This window comes from Thunnus albacares, chromosome 16, assembly GCF_914725855.1.
Source record: "Thunnus albacares chromosome 16, fThuAlb1.1, whole genome shotgun sequence".
Lineage (NCBI taxonomy): Eukaryota > Metazoa > Chordata > Actinopteri > Scombriformes > Scombridae > Thunnus > Thunnus albacares.
The window spans coordinates 13,604,992-13,617,410 of record NC_058121.1 but is presented as its reverse complement, the minus strand read 5'-3'; the positions used below and the strand labels follow the sequence as shown (position 1 = coordinate 13,617,410).

Here is a 12,419-nt window from a genome sequence, read left to right as displayed (position 1 = left end):
GGCGGCGTGCAGGGGACGCGGGCTTCTCTCCTCTGCGTGTTGCGCTGCGCATTGATTGTTGTGGCTTCCTCGTCATCCGGAGAAAGTTCGCCTCACAGTCAGTCGATTTAAATTGTTGCTTTAAATACCGAACAACTATGGCAGACTCTCAAGAGGACAAGCTGTACAAAGCGGAATACGCCAAAAGCGGCCGCGCGTCGTGCAAGAAATGCAAAGAAAACATCGCCAAAGACTCGCTGAGAATGGCCATCATGGTGCAGGTAACTGAACGACGTCTGAATCACTGCGTCTCAAGAAACCTGCTCAGTTTTCTGCCTTATTACCACAGAGATATAATGCGGAAATTATGTGGCTTATCCGCGCTACAATGCTTGCAAATTAACTCATTGCATAGTGCGTATATATAATTTATAGCGTGGTTTCAGTTGTGTTTGGTTAGGCCCACGTTAGCATTTAAATGGCTGACATTGTCTATTGAATCTTGCTCACAAAGAGCCGTTGAGCCTTTCTCTCTCTCTTTTTTTGTGTGATCAACTTTTTTATTGTTCTTTTGCTTCAGATGCAAACAAAACACAATAAAAACTACAACAATACAAAACAAAACAAAACCTTGTGGCGACCCCCCACCTCATCCCATCCCATCCCCATTGATCTCCATATAATATATGCAGGACACAAGGATCCAAAATTTAGCAATAAAGAGAAACAGTGATTTCAGCAATTCCTTGATTTTTTTTATCTGCTGAAATAGCTCCAGCTCCATGCATTCTTGCCACTGATAGCTCCACATTAACTATATGAATGAATCCATTGAGATTTTCTAACTGTAGGTTTCCAACATAAAGACAGCATCTTTATTAGCAGCAGTGATGCCAGTTAGGAGAATATGTGTATCCAAACATGTTAATTTCAATGAGGAGGTTTCATTTAAGAGTAGCACAGTGGGAGAGCATGGCACAGCAACAAACCCCACACCAAAAAAAGGCTCACATTGTTGCAACCCTTTCTGACGTCATGCATCCTGTTATCCATGAAAGTTAAGATTCATTGATTGACATGAGGATATGTTTTTTTTTTTTTTTGGATGCATCTTGAGTTTGTGCCGTAAGTCTAGAGGTGTGTATCTGAGTGAACATCTACAGTCAGAAGTCAAAATGTCAACAAGCATCATTCCCGAGATGTGGAATCTGCTGCTGCCCCACAAATGAATTAATTTACTTAGAAGCTAAAGCTCCTTATGAGGCTGCACAAAATCAGCCTCCTGATTCATGGCCTGTGGAGCAGCTCCAGATTTCCAATCACTTGACTCTTCAAGCTGATCCAAACTCACCTAAATGAATCAGCGTGTTAGGTTTCATGTCGGCACGTGCACAGGTTCAATGAGAGGATTGTTTATTGCTTACAACATTTTAATGAATGGCCACATTTCACTTAAGTAATCAAATTTATAGACTATCAGTACTTATAGTATAGATAAATATGAAAATGAATACACAACTACATCGGTTAGTTTCTCAACTTTTTCTGCTATCCCTCAAAGTGTCATAGTTTGAGTAGGTGTTGATTATTGTGTCATGCACATACAAGTGCCAGTGGACTTCACATGGGCACCAAAAATGCCATTGCAATAGTGAAACGTCTGTTCAGAAAGAACATAACATTACATTGCAAACAAAAAAAAAGTCCTTGTCAAGATCTACAACTTTAAGAAGCCGCTGCAAAACAGCTTCTTTTACTAAAACACGACTCAAGTCTTCTATAATCATCCAACTAGAAGGACTCATTAGAGATTAAGGACATTTTATAAGAAAGATTAGCCCTAAAATCATCATAAGATAAGAAATTAAACATAAAATACACTTAAGTTTCAATCAAAGAACAAACAAAAAAACCTTCCTGTTTCTTTAGCAAATGGTAATTTATACCTGAGCATAATTGTGCACACAGAGAAGGTTTTATGCTATAGTTATAGCAATGATGAGAAGATATGGTAGTAATTTAGGACCATCATTCCTTTAGAAATAAGAAACAATCTGTCCTAAATATTACTCTTATCTGTTTTGAAAAAATTATTAATTCAAAATAAAGATTTCCTCTCACTAGTCCAGCGATATCCACAGTAAATGCCCGAGCTCACTAGAATTTTCTAGTGAGCTGTTGTTCACTCTAAACATTATGTAAACATTAAACTTGTCCTCTTTGTGTTGCAGTCTCCCATGTTCGATGGGAAGGTCCCCCACTGGCACCACTTTTCCTGCTTCTGGCAGCGAGCGGCGGCTCAGTCCACCGCTGACATTGCTGGCTATTCTGACCTCCGCTGGGAGGACCAGGAAAAGGTCAAAAAGGCCATTGAAAGTGGTGGAGCTGCTGGAGGTCAGTACACCACTTTTAGCTTTTGACTTTAATTGTTAGGAGTTTGGTGAAATATCATCACGCTAAACAAAACATGTCTAGACTCTTTACAGTCCTGATGTGCCTTCATGGAGCAGGTTGGGCACATTAATTAGCTTAATGTCACCTCAGGCCTCTGGCTCCTTAATTGTAATAAGAAAGCAGATTAGAGTGTAACATTTTACATTCATAAGTAGAATATAAATGTGTTCATGAAATATGCACCACCCTTCACATTTTTGATGACTTATTTGCTCCGATGAATATTAATGATCAGAAATCTTTCACTTATGTTGTTTGTTTTATTCCTGGATTGCTAATAGTTGATATGAAAATGAAAACTTGCGTCTTGTAGGTAAAGGTGACCAGAAGAGTGGAGCTAAAGGAGAGAAGACACTGAATGACTTTGCGGTGGAATATGCCAAGTCGAACCGCAGCACGTGCAAAGGCTGCGAGCAGAAAATAGAAAAGGTTGGTGGCCACTTTAATTTGCACACACCAAAGTTGATATTCAAATATTTCTACTGTCATCTTTTTTTTTTAGTGAACTTAATGGCTTTATCTCTGAAATCTGCAAGCAAATTACATAAAATAGATCTTATGTGTGTATGCTATTTATCTATGACATAAATATTACATATTGTGTCGGTTTGATCATATTGGATTGTTCCAGTGTGTTACTAAAGTCTCTCTGATCCTCCGGCTTCTCCTTCAGGATCAAATTCGTGTATCTAAGAAAACTGTGGACCCAGAGAAGCCCCAGTTGGGCCTGATCGACCGCTGGTACCACACAGCGTGTTTTGTGAGCCGCAGGGAGGATCTGGCCTTCAAACCTGAATACAACGCCGCTCAGCTGAAGGGTTTCAACGCTCTACGGGCAGAAGATAAAGAGGAGCTGAAGAAGAGGCTCCCCGCTGTCAAATCTGAAGGGTGAGACGAGGAAGAAGGGATACGAATCTTTTATGCAGATATGAATTGTGGTGCTGAACAGTACATTTACATATAAGGTTGTGAGAACTTGTCTGTAGTTGTCTCAGGTCTGGTTTGTGTTTCGGGCACCACCGCCCGCCACATTTGAAGCCTCTCTGTCTCCCGTCGTCCTGCAGCACAAGAAGATGGCTTTAAAGGTGTCCCTGAAAGCTGTCATTGTGTAAGCATACAGGAAGGGGTTGACGGCAGAGTTTACATGTGACAGGATGATGGTGGTGAGCAGCAGCTTGAGCGGCACGGGGCAGTGAGGGCAGAGCAGCAGGAAACAGTTAATAATGTGGAGCGGGATCCAGCAGATGGTGAACAGGAAAAGAACCAGGAAGAGCGAAGTAGCCGTCTTGATCTCGCGGCGCACGCTTGCCGCCACCCTCGCTTGTCCCTCCCCTCCGCCGCTTTGCTCAGAAGTGATACGTCGCACCTGTCGCTTGACAGTTAGAAATATTTTGGCATAGATGAGAAACATGATGACGAGGGGCGTCAGCACACAAACGAAGAAGTTGAAGTAGACCATGTAGGTCATGTCTACCACCAAGACAAAGAAGCAGTAGCCTGAATCAGGTGGCGTCTTGTGCCAGCCCATCAGAGGCACAAGCCCGATGAGAAAGGCCAGCAGCCACGTGGCGAGGATCACCAGCGCAGCGTTGCGAGACGTCATCAGCACCTGGTAGCGGAGGGGCATGAAGATGGCCACGTAGCGCTCCACGGCCACGGCCAGCAGGCTGAAGATGGAGCTCTGGGTGAACATTATTAAAACGCTTAGCATGAGCAGACACAAGTAGAGATTTTGATGCGGCAAACCAATATCAGTCAGGATGGCGCAAGGAATGGCTATCGCGCCCACGCAGATGTCGGCGACTGCGAGCGAGACCAGGAAGTAGTTGGTGACGGTGCGTAACTTACGGTTGAGGCCCACAGCCGCGCAGACCAGTAAATTGCCACTCGTGGAGAAAAAGGCGATGAAGAGCTCAGCCGCCATGTACGCCACATTAGGGAAAATGACCAGGTCAGCAGGCGGAGGTGAAGCTACGGAGGAGGAGGTAGTTGAAGAGTTCCAGAAAGGTTGTAGGGAAGAAGAAGAGGAATGGGATAGGTAGAAAGTCACTAGAGCACTGGTGTTCTCCATATCATCCTTAAAAAGAGATATAAGATTAAAGTTAGACGTCTCAAATTTCACCACGTAGACATTTAACGTCTTCAGACAATAAGATGCATGAAAGCAGTAAAATAACTCACCAGTCTACAGAAGTATGGATGTGTTTTAATGAAAATGCATCTCTCAAGAAGTTAAAGACCCCATCTGTGATATCCTGACAGCAGCTGTCCTGACACACCACACTTCACATTAAAGATCACCTCTGTCCGCGCAAGACCGGAGGACATTTTTATAGAATTCCCATCCTCCCCCTTGATGTCAGTTGTTGTCCGATAAGGGATGTCTGTCATCAGACAGAGACCGACTGCAAGTGGACGGTCGTTAATAAAATGTGCGTGCCGGTGTGTGTCTGGCCTCATGGGGGGGGGGCTGATGAATTTTTCTTGTCAGGGCAAGGTGAATGATATCAGCAGTGGCACTTGGGATTGTGGAGACATGTATCAGCTTGTGTGTGTGTGTGTGTGTGTGTCCATTAACTGATGTGGCCCTGATGAATTTGCCTAATGAATAAAGGTGTCAGATTCAGGCTTGTTTGTTCCGATACTAGGCTCTCATCCGGTGTCTCTTTTGGCCTCATTAGGAAGTTAATTTGGATGTTTTTTTTGTCAGAGCACCTCATTGTTCACTCTCCTTTTTTATCCATGCAGAATTATATATTTAAAAAAAAAGTTTGGAAGGAAACTCATCTGTTTGCTGTTACAGAAAGCGTAAAGCTGATGTGGTGGACGGAGCTTCAAAGAAACAGAAGAAGGAGGAAGACGATGAGAAGACAAAACTGGAAGAGCAGTTGAAGGTACTTTTCTTTTTTTAAATTTCATATTCTTGACTGAATCTCAAATTATATCAACAAAACCTAACAAATTGTTCATCAACAGAACCAAAGCCAGCTGATTTGGGGAATCAAAGACAAACTGAAGAAGCACTGTTCAACCAACGATATGAAGGAGCTGCTGATTGCAAACAGCCAGGAGGTTCCTTCTGGAGAGTCTAATGTGAGCAAGCCTCATTCTTACTAGGCAGCTTTTATTTCCTGCTAATAATATATTAGCATTAAACAAAATTCAGACATGTTGAAGTGATTCAAATGTTTCTGTACAAGTTGGTATGGCTTCATTTAGCTGGATTGCATCACTGTAAGTTCATATTGGAACTGAAAATTCATGTTATGTTTTAACTCACTTAACTGTAGCTCTTAATTGTTTAAATATATACGTGTGGTGACAGAAAATTATATGATCAAATGTAATTACTTTTAAACTTGTAGCTCCTGTTAGATCTGTTTCATGCTAAGTGTTGTTTAATTGACAGGTGGTCGACTGCTTGGCCGACGGCATGGCCTTCGGTGCTCTTGAGGCCTGTAAGGAGTGCACAGGCCAGCTGGTGTTCAAGGGTGACGCTTATTACTGTAAAGGGGACATCTCAGCCTGGACAAAGTGTGTGTTCAAAACCGCAACGCCCCTACGCAAAGACTGGGTCATCCCCAAGGTAGGTCACCTCGTATCAGGACGACTTTAGCTGAGAATGAATTTCCTGCCTAAATAACCGACCATAAACAGGAGTCACGTTGTCAAGTCTGCAGAATATTCCGATTATATTTAACAACCTCCGATGAATTCTCCCTGCTTCACGTTTCAGGAATTCCACGAGGTTCCCTTCCTGAAAAAATTCAAGTTCAAGCGACAGGACAGGCTGTACCCCAAGGAGGCTCCCACCCAAACCCTGACCTCAGCCAAAGCTGAATCCCTGGCAAGTGCATCCAACGCCCCCACTAAGCCACTGCCAGAGGGAGCACCTTCAGGTAAGTGGGGAGACCTAAAGGAATATGTTACTATCCTACAAATATTGAAATAATGTAATTTATCTGTCAAAACATCTTATTTTTAACCTTGACTTTATGATAAATTAGACTGAAATATATCTGAAATTCATAAATAAATGACTTGAAATGAAAACAAATAAAAATTGCCATTGTCTAAATAGTTGAAATACATCCATACAATATTATTGATATTGAAAAAGGATTTAAATATGTATACGTTTGTGTCCCACAGACAAGCCTCTTACTGGTATGAAACTGTTGACTGTGGGCAAACTCACCAAGAGTAAGGATGATCTAAAGGCTGCTGTGGAGGAGCTGGGTGGAAAGATAACCGGAACAGCCAATAAGGCGTCTCTCTGCCTCAGCACCAAGAGTGAGTGACCAGTCAACAAACTGATAATTAATATGAGGGTCAGTAGCTGCTCTTAGTTCCATTGAAAAGCTTATTGAATCAAATTTGAGAATATAATTTGCATTTCACAGAGGAGGTGGAAAAGATGAGTAAGAAAATGGAGGAAGCGAGGGACGCCGGCGTGCGTGTGGTCTCTGAAGATTTCCTCACAGACATCAAGTCGTCGGGCAAAGCGCTCCAGGAACTGGTCTCCCTGCACGCCATCTCACCCTGGGGGGCAGAGGTCAAAGTGGAGGCTCAGGCTCCGTCTGCCGCCTCCAAGTCCGGAGCGCTGGCTACCAAGAGCACAGGCAGAGTGAAAGAGGAAGAAGGTAAAAGCTATAGAAATAAAATACAACAAATATGAAATGAAAATGTTGTTATTGCAGGTGTTTATGGATGTTGATGAAAACGCTCAGTCATGTTTTATAAGGATGATTCATCTGAACTAATGCTTAAGAATTAGCTCTTTGGTGTATATGTGGTCTGAAAATAGTCGTAAGTTTATAAAATACTACTTTGCAAATAATTGCATCTACTTTATTACAGGTGGTAGCAAATCCAAGAAGATGAAACTCACAGTCAAAGGAGGAGCTGCTGTGGATCCAGATTCAGGTAGTCATGAGTGCTTTACATTGGAAAATCATTTTAAAGTCCTTTTTTTTTTCTCTCTCTCTCTCTCTGAACATGTTTGATGATTCTGCTTTCTCAGGTCTGGAGAACAGCGCTCACGTCCTGGAGCAGAGCGGGAAAATGTACAGCGCTACACTGGGCCTTGTGGACATCGTCAGAGGAACTAACTCCTACTATAAACTGCAGTTGCTGGAGGATGATGTACAGAAAAGGTTAATTCACTTCTCTTTTGTTGTTGTGCACAGGTTATTAAAATGCACTTTCAGCTCAGGTAGAAAGACTTCAGACGTTAACTTGATTTACAGTAACAGTATTTACAGTACACTGCCCATCTGTCATGTGTGTTTAGGTACTGGGTGTTCAGGTCATGGGGCAGAGTAGGCACAACCATCGGAGGCAACAAGCTAGACAAATTTCACGACAAGAACTCAGCCCTGGACAACTTCCTGGGTGTGTACAAGGAGAAGACAGGCAACAACTGGGGTGCCTCCAATTTCACCAAATATCCCAATAAGTTCTACCCGCTGGAGATCGACTACGGACAGGTACGCACAAACACACGCAAAAATAGGAAAGGAGATATCCTACAGTGTGTTTTCTGTACCTGACTGGATTTTGTTTTTCATGTTACTGAGCAGGATGAGGAAGCAGTGAAGAGGCTGACAGCCAGCGCTGGCACCAAGTCTAAACTCGCCAGACCTGTCCAAGAACTGATCAAGATGATCTTCGATGTGGAGAGCATGAAGAAGGCCATGGTGGAGTTTGAGGTAAGACTTTTTCCAGATTATTTGCAGATTTAATGAGTGTCTATCTGTCAGAGAAAAAATCAGACAGATCAAGTTTAATTCCTTCAGCATGTTTTAGTTTAAACTTGCACCACACTATTCTACTTTTTCCTTGCTTCCTTTTTCATTATTAATGCACCTGCACTGTAAACTTGTAATTACTGTCTCAATAAAACATCAATATTAAGCACAAGTATAATATAAATCCCACTTTCTCATATAAGCAGCATGAGTTGAAGGTGATGATTTTTTTTTCCAACAAATGAGGAAAAGTTTTAATTTAGTTCAATGTCTTTTCCTGTCTACAGATTGACCTCCAAAAGATGCCACTGGGGAAGCTGAGTAAGAGGCAGATTCAGAGTGCATACGCTCTCCTCACTGACGTACAGCAGGTTAGTAAACAAACAGCACCTCCTGGAGGGCCGTTTAACCTTTCTGTTGCGTTTCCTGTTCCACCTACTTCAACACATTTCTCTCCTTTTCTACCTTCCTTTGGATTAAATCGGACTCCTGTGATGAAAAGAAAATGCTCCTGCTGATAAATGTGACTTTGAATATATTATTTCTTGTTCCAGGCTGTATCAAATAGTGTGCCTGAGGCCCAAATACTGGATCTCTCCAATCGCTTCTATACCCTGATACCCCATGACTTCGGCATGAAGAAACCTCCACTTCTCAACACTCTGGACTACATTCAAGTAAGGACACACATACTGTACAGTTTTTCTCTTGTTTTGTCATCTTACCAATGAACCCAGTGTAGAATCTGAACACACAAATGGATTTATAACATCTGCATACATCACCGTGCAGGCTAAAGTTCAGATGTTGGACAACCTGTTGGATATCGAGGTGGCATACAGCCTGCTGAGAGGAGGAGCCCAGGACAATGAGAACGATCCCATCGACATCAACTATGAGAAACTCAAAACCAAGATTGAGGTCAGGAGCGTTAACACATGGATAATGTGCAAGATTTTGCATATTTTTCTCTAGAATAATGCTCAGATGGGCAATGGATGAAGAGATCATGTGTGGAAAGATGACGTGATATGTTTATTTCACAGGTTGTTGACAAGGCCACAGACGAGGCTGAGATCATTATGCAATATGTTAAGAACACCCACGCTGCTACACACAACACTTACACACTGGAAGTGCAAGAAGTAAGTCATTTTTGGGAAAAAACGGTTTCAATATGACAACCCCTTCATTTAAATATATGTTGCAAATACTTATAATTACTGATTCTGCTACAAACGTTAGGTCAATTCTTCTGTCTAACTTTCCTGACTTTTTCTTGTCTTTTAGGTCTTCAAAATTGTTCGAGAGGGAGAGCAACAGCGGTACCGCCCCTTCAAGGAGCTACACAATCGCCAGCTACTGTGGCACGGCTCGCGCACAACCAACTACGCTGGTATCTTGTCTCAGGGTCTTCGCATTGCTCCGCCAGAGGCCCCAGTGGTGAGTTTTTGTTGGCAACCAGATGATGCATCCAGAATTGTTGTTTAATAATAACAAATTAATATCTGTCCTTAAATAATTTTCATTTGCTCCTGTTCAATTCTCTATTACATTGCTGTTTTTCTTCCTTTTCTCTAGACTGGTTACATGTTCGGCAAAGGTGTGTACTTTGCTGACATGGTGTCCAAGAGTGCAAACTACTGTCACACCTCTCAGTCAGACCCTGTAGGCCTCCTACTGCTGGCTGAAGTTGCCCTCGGCAACATGTAAGCGACCGTCTGAGTTCTTCAAACAGAGCCTAAATATCAACCTTTTCTTGTTGTGGTGATGGTTTAAATAAATGGTGTCTTGCTTTGTTTTTTATGCAGGCATGAATTGAAGAAGGCATCTCACATCACAAAACTACCTAAGGGCAAGCACAGTGTTAAAGGTGAGAAACACTATGACTCACTACAGATTTTGTGGTAAATATCTTATGAAAAGTAAAATGGAATTTGGTTTTAAAGGTTTTGTTCATGTTCCTGTTAAAACACAATCTTGTTAACACAGTAATTCAAGATAAATGATAAAAAAAAGTGCTATGAGAAGATCAATATGTGTTATTGAGTTAATTAACTGTGTCATTATTAATGCAGTACATGTGGCAACTTAAGTGCTTCTTGATAATTTGAAGTATTGGTTTCCTCTCTGCTTCAAACTTTTTTTTTTTTTTTTTTTTTTTTTCAGGTTTGGGTCGAACTGCTCCTGATTCAAGTGCTGCTGTCACTTTAGATGGGGTGCAAGTGCCTCTGGGAAAAGGAGTCCATACTAACATTGATGACACAAGTCTACTGTACAACGAGTATCCTTCAACTTTAACACTCACCGTCTGGTCCATGAAATTCATAATAATGTTGCCAAATGGCCTCAAAATAATGATTTAATAGTAGTCATAGAGATGTGCAGAGTCTAAAAGTTAGTCAGTAGGTAATGTACTTGAAAATTAGTGTGAGTCAAGTTATTCAGGTTGAGCTTTCATTAATGAGCTTTTAACTTTAATATTTTGCCAACTTCTCACAACTTGACGCCTGACATTAAACTCTGTGTTTCTCTTCTGATTTCAAAATTAGATTGAATCTTGTTCACGTAGGGAGACGTCTGTTCTGGTGTTCATCATAGCTTAACTTTCCATGTTAAAAGTGTTCTTTTCTAACCTTATCATGACAGTCACTCAGAGGCACCAACTGTGTTTCATACCCGCATTAAATCAGCTTCTGTGGCACTGATCTCGACATGTGATAACCACTGAGGGTTGAGTTTAAAATGGGGCAAAAATAAAAACAGGAATTAAAACCTGTAAAAATAATCCACTAAACCACAAGTGTTTACAGACTGCATACTCAGCTGGTAACAGTATAATCAAGGATCTTTCGCTCAGTGTTTCATCAGGCTTATACAAACATGCAACGGGCTAAAGCCTTAAATACCACTTCAGACAGTCAATATAGGTGCAAATGTCTTAAAAACAATATATAAAAACACCTCAGCAAAAAATAAAATAATAATAATAATAATAAAGTGAAATAAAATAAAATTTGGTGTTACACTATCCTGTCTAAGATTTAAGATTAACACTAGAGGGCCATCAGTGTTATAAAATTCATGATCTGTTAGCTTGAATCATCTGTTTTTATTCACCTCTCATGACGTTATGTGTCTGTTTTCACTGTTGGTCATATTATCTGTATATTCCCTGTTGTCCTTAACCACTGCTCCCCCAGGTACATAGTGTATGATGTAGCACAGATCAACATGAAGTATCTCCTGAAGGTCAAGTTCAACTACCAGACGTCCCTGTGGTGAGAGAGAGAGAGGATGTGTCCGAACCCTCTTCAGTGAAAACAAAGACCACTGTCACCTCCAAATGCCTGGGCTTCATTCTCTGCAACAGAAGATGTTTGGCAAAGGAGTGATACTATACCACGCTTTACAATGGTCATTGGAAATCTCTAGTCACTTTATTACGTTTTCATCAGGTTTACTAGCTGATAGCCTTCCTTATTGTTGCATTAGGTACTTGCATACCTAAATCACAGCTCAGTACAGTGGTTGAAGCATACACACTTTCTACATGGAAAGGTTTTGGTTTAGAAATAAACTTCAGAAAATGTTAGTTTTCTGTCTCACAAGTGGTCATCTGGAATTTCAGAAAAGTGTTATTTCTTCATTCTTTAATAAACCTGTAGTAAATAAGACATAGTACTGCAAAATTTAGGAAGTACTGCAAGTTTTTTTTGCTGACATCCACACACCAGTGTTTATATTTTGCTAGGGTTTCCCAGAATAGCAACTAAATGGACGTTTTGTAGACATCTGGGTTCAAAGATACCGTAAAAGGGTTTGACATGTATATATTTGTTTTGTTGTCTGTCTCTCAAGCTGTCTTCCTTGCAGAAAATGGAAAAAAGTACAGAAAAAAATGCGGTTAGTGTCTACGCCAAGTATTCTGTAAAAGAAACCACTGCCATGTAATATGGTACATTTTTTCATAGTTTCTTTTCTTGCTTACGTCAAACAAAATAAAACATTCAAGGTTCTGAGAAATGTCATGTTTAATATTCTGTTAATTGTGTGTTGTTGCACTGTATGTTTGAACATTTTGGGGTCTGATTTCTATTTAGGAACAAATGCATGAAAAGTGTATAAAAGCAATCAGGTACTTTATTGATTCCCTGTAGATAATTACGTTTCTCCTGTCCTAAGGTCATAGGTCAGGGTCAGCCACTGATGAGTTGTCCAGAAATTGGTGGGCTT

At 41.1% G+C, this 12,419-nt stretch overlaps 2 protein-coding genes across 2 annotated transcripts; one reads left to right on the top strand and one right to left on the bottom strand.

The window, feature by feature from the left end:
• Positions 1–12,209, top strand: parp1 (poly (ADP-ribose) polymerase 1). The gene is made up of 23 exons (XM_044329369.1): positions 1–260; positions 2,211–2,373; positions 2,747–2,862; positions 3,107–3,321; positions 5,237–5,327; positions 5,410–5,526; positions 5,843–6,019; positions 6,170–6,332; positions 6,586–6,726; positions 6,837–7,076; positions 7,294–7,359; positions 7,457–7,589; positions 7,727–7,922; positions 8,016–8,144; positions 8,471–8,554; positions 8,738–8,860; positions 8,976–9,104; positions 9,230–9,328; positions 9,474–9,626; positions 9,765–9,892; positions 9,995–10,056; positions 10,353–10,467; positions 11,387–12,209. Exons 1-23 carry the CDS (start codon positions 138–140, stop codon positions 11,466–11,468), a joined length of 3,045 nt encoding a protein of 1,014 aa, XP_044185304.1. The 5' UTR covers positions 1–137; the 3' UTR covers positions 11,469–12,209.
• LOC122965360 (adenosine receptor A1-like) lies at positions 3,335–4,996 on the bottom strand. The gene has a single exon (XM_044329370.1). It carries the CDS (start codon positions 4,502–4,504, stop codon positions 3,425–3,427), a length of 1,080 nt encoding a protein of 359 aa, XP_044185305.1. The 5' UTR covers positions 4,505–4,996; the 3' UTR covers positions 3,335–3,424.
• Positions 12,210–12,419: the final 210 nt, after the last annotated feature.

Excerpts from the sequence above, each read along its gene's own strand:
- parp1 (XM_044329369.1), top strand. The coding sequence starts at position 138 with ATGGCAGACTCTCAAGAGGACAAGCTGTACAAAGCGGAATACGCCAAA. Across the intron at positions 6,727-6,836 it reads TCTCTGCCTCAGCACCAAGA|AGGAGGTGGAAAAGATGAGT; the intron begins GTGAGTGACCAG and ends TGCATTTCACAG. Across the intron at positions 9,893-9,994 it reads GAAGTTGCCCTCGGCAACAT|GCATGAATTGAAGAAGGCAT; the intron begins GTAAGCGACCGT and ends TTTTTTATGCAG.
- LOC122965360 (XM_044329370.1), bottom strand. The coding sequence starts at position 4,504 with ATGGAGAACACCAGTGCTCTAGTGACTTTCTACCTATCCCATTCCTCT.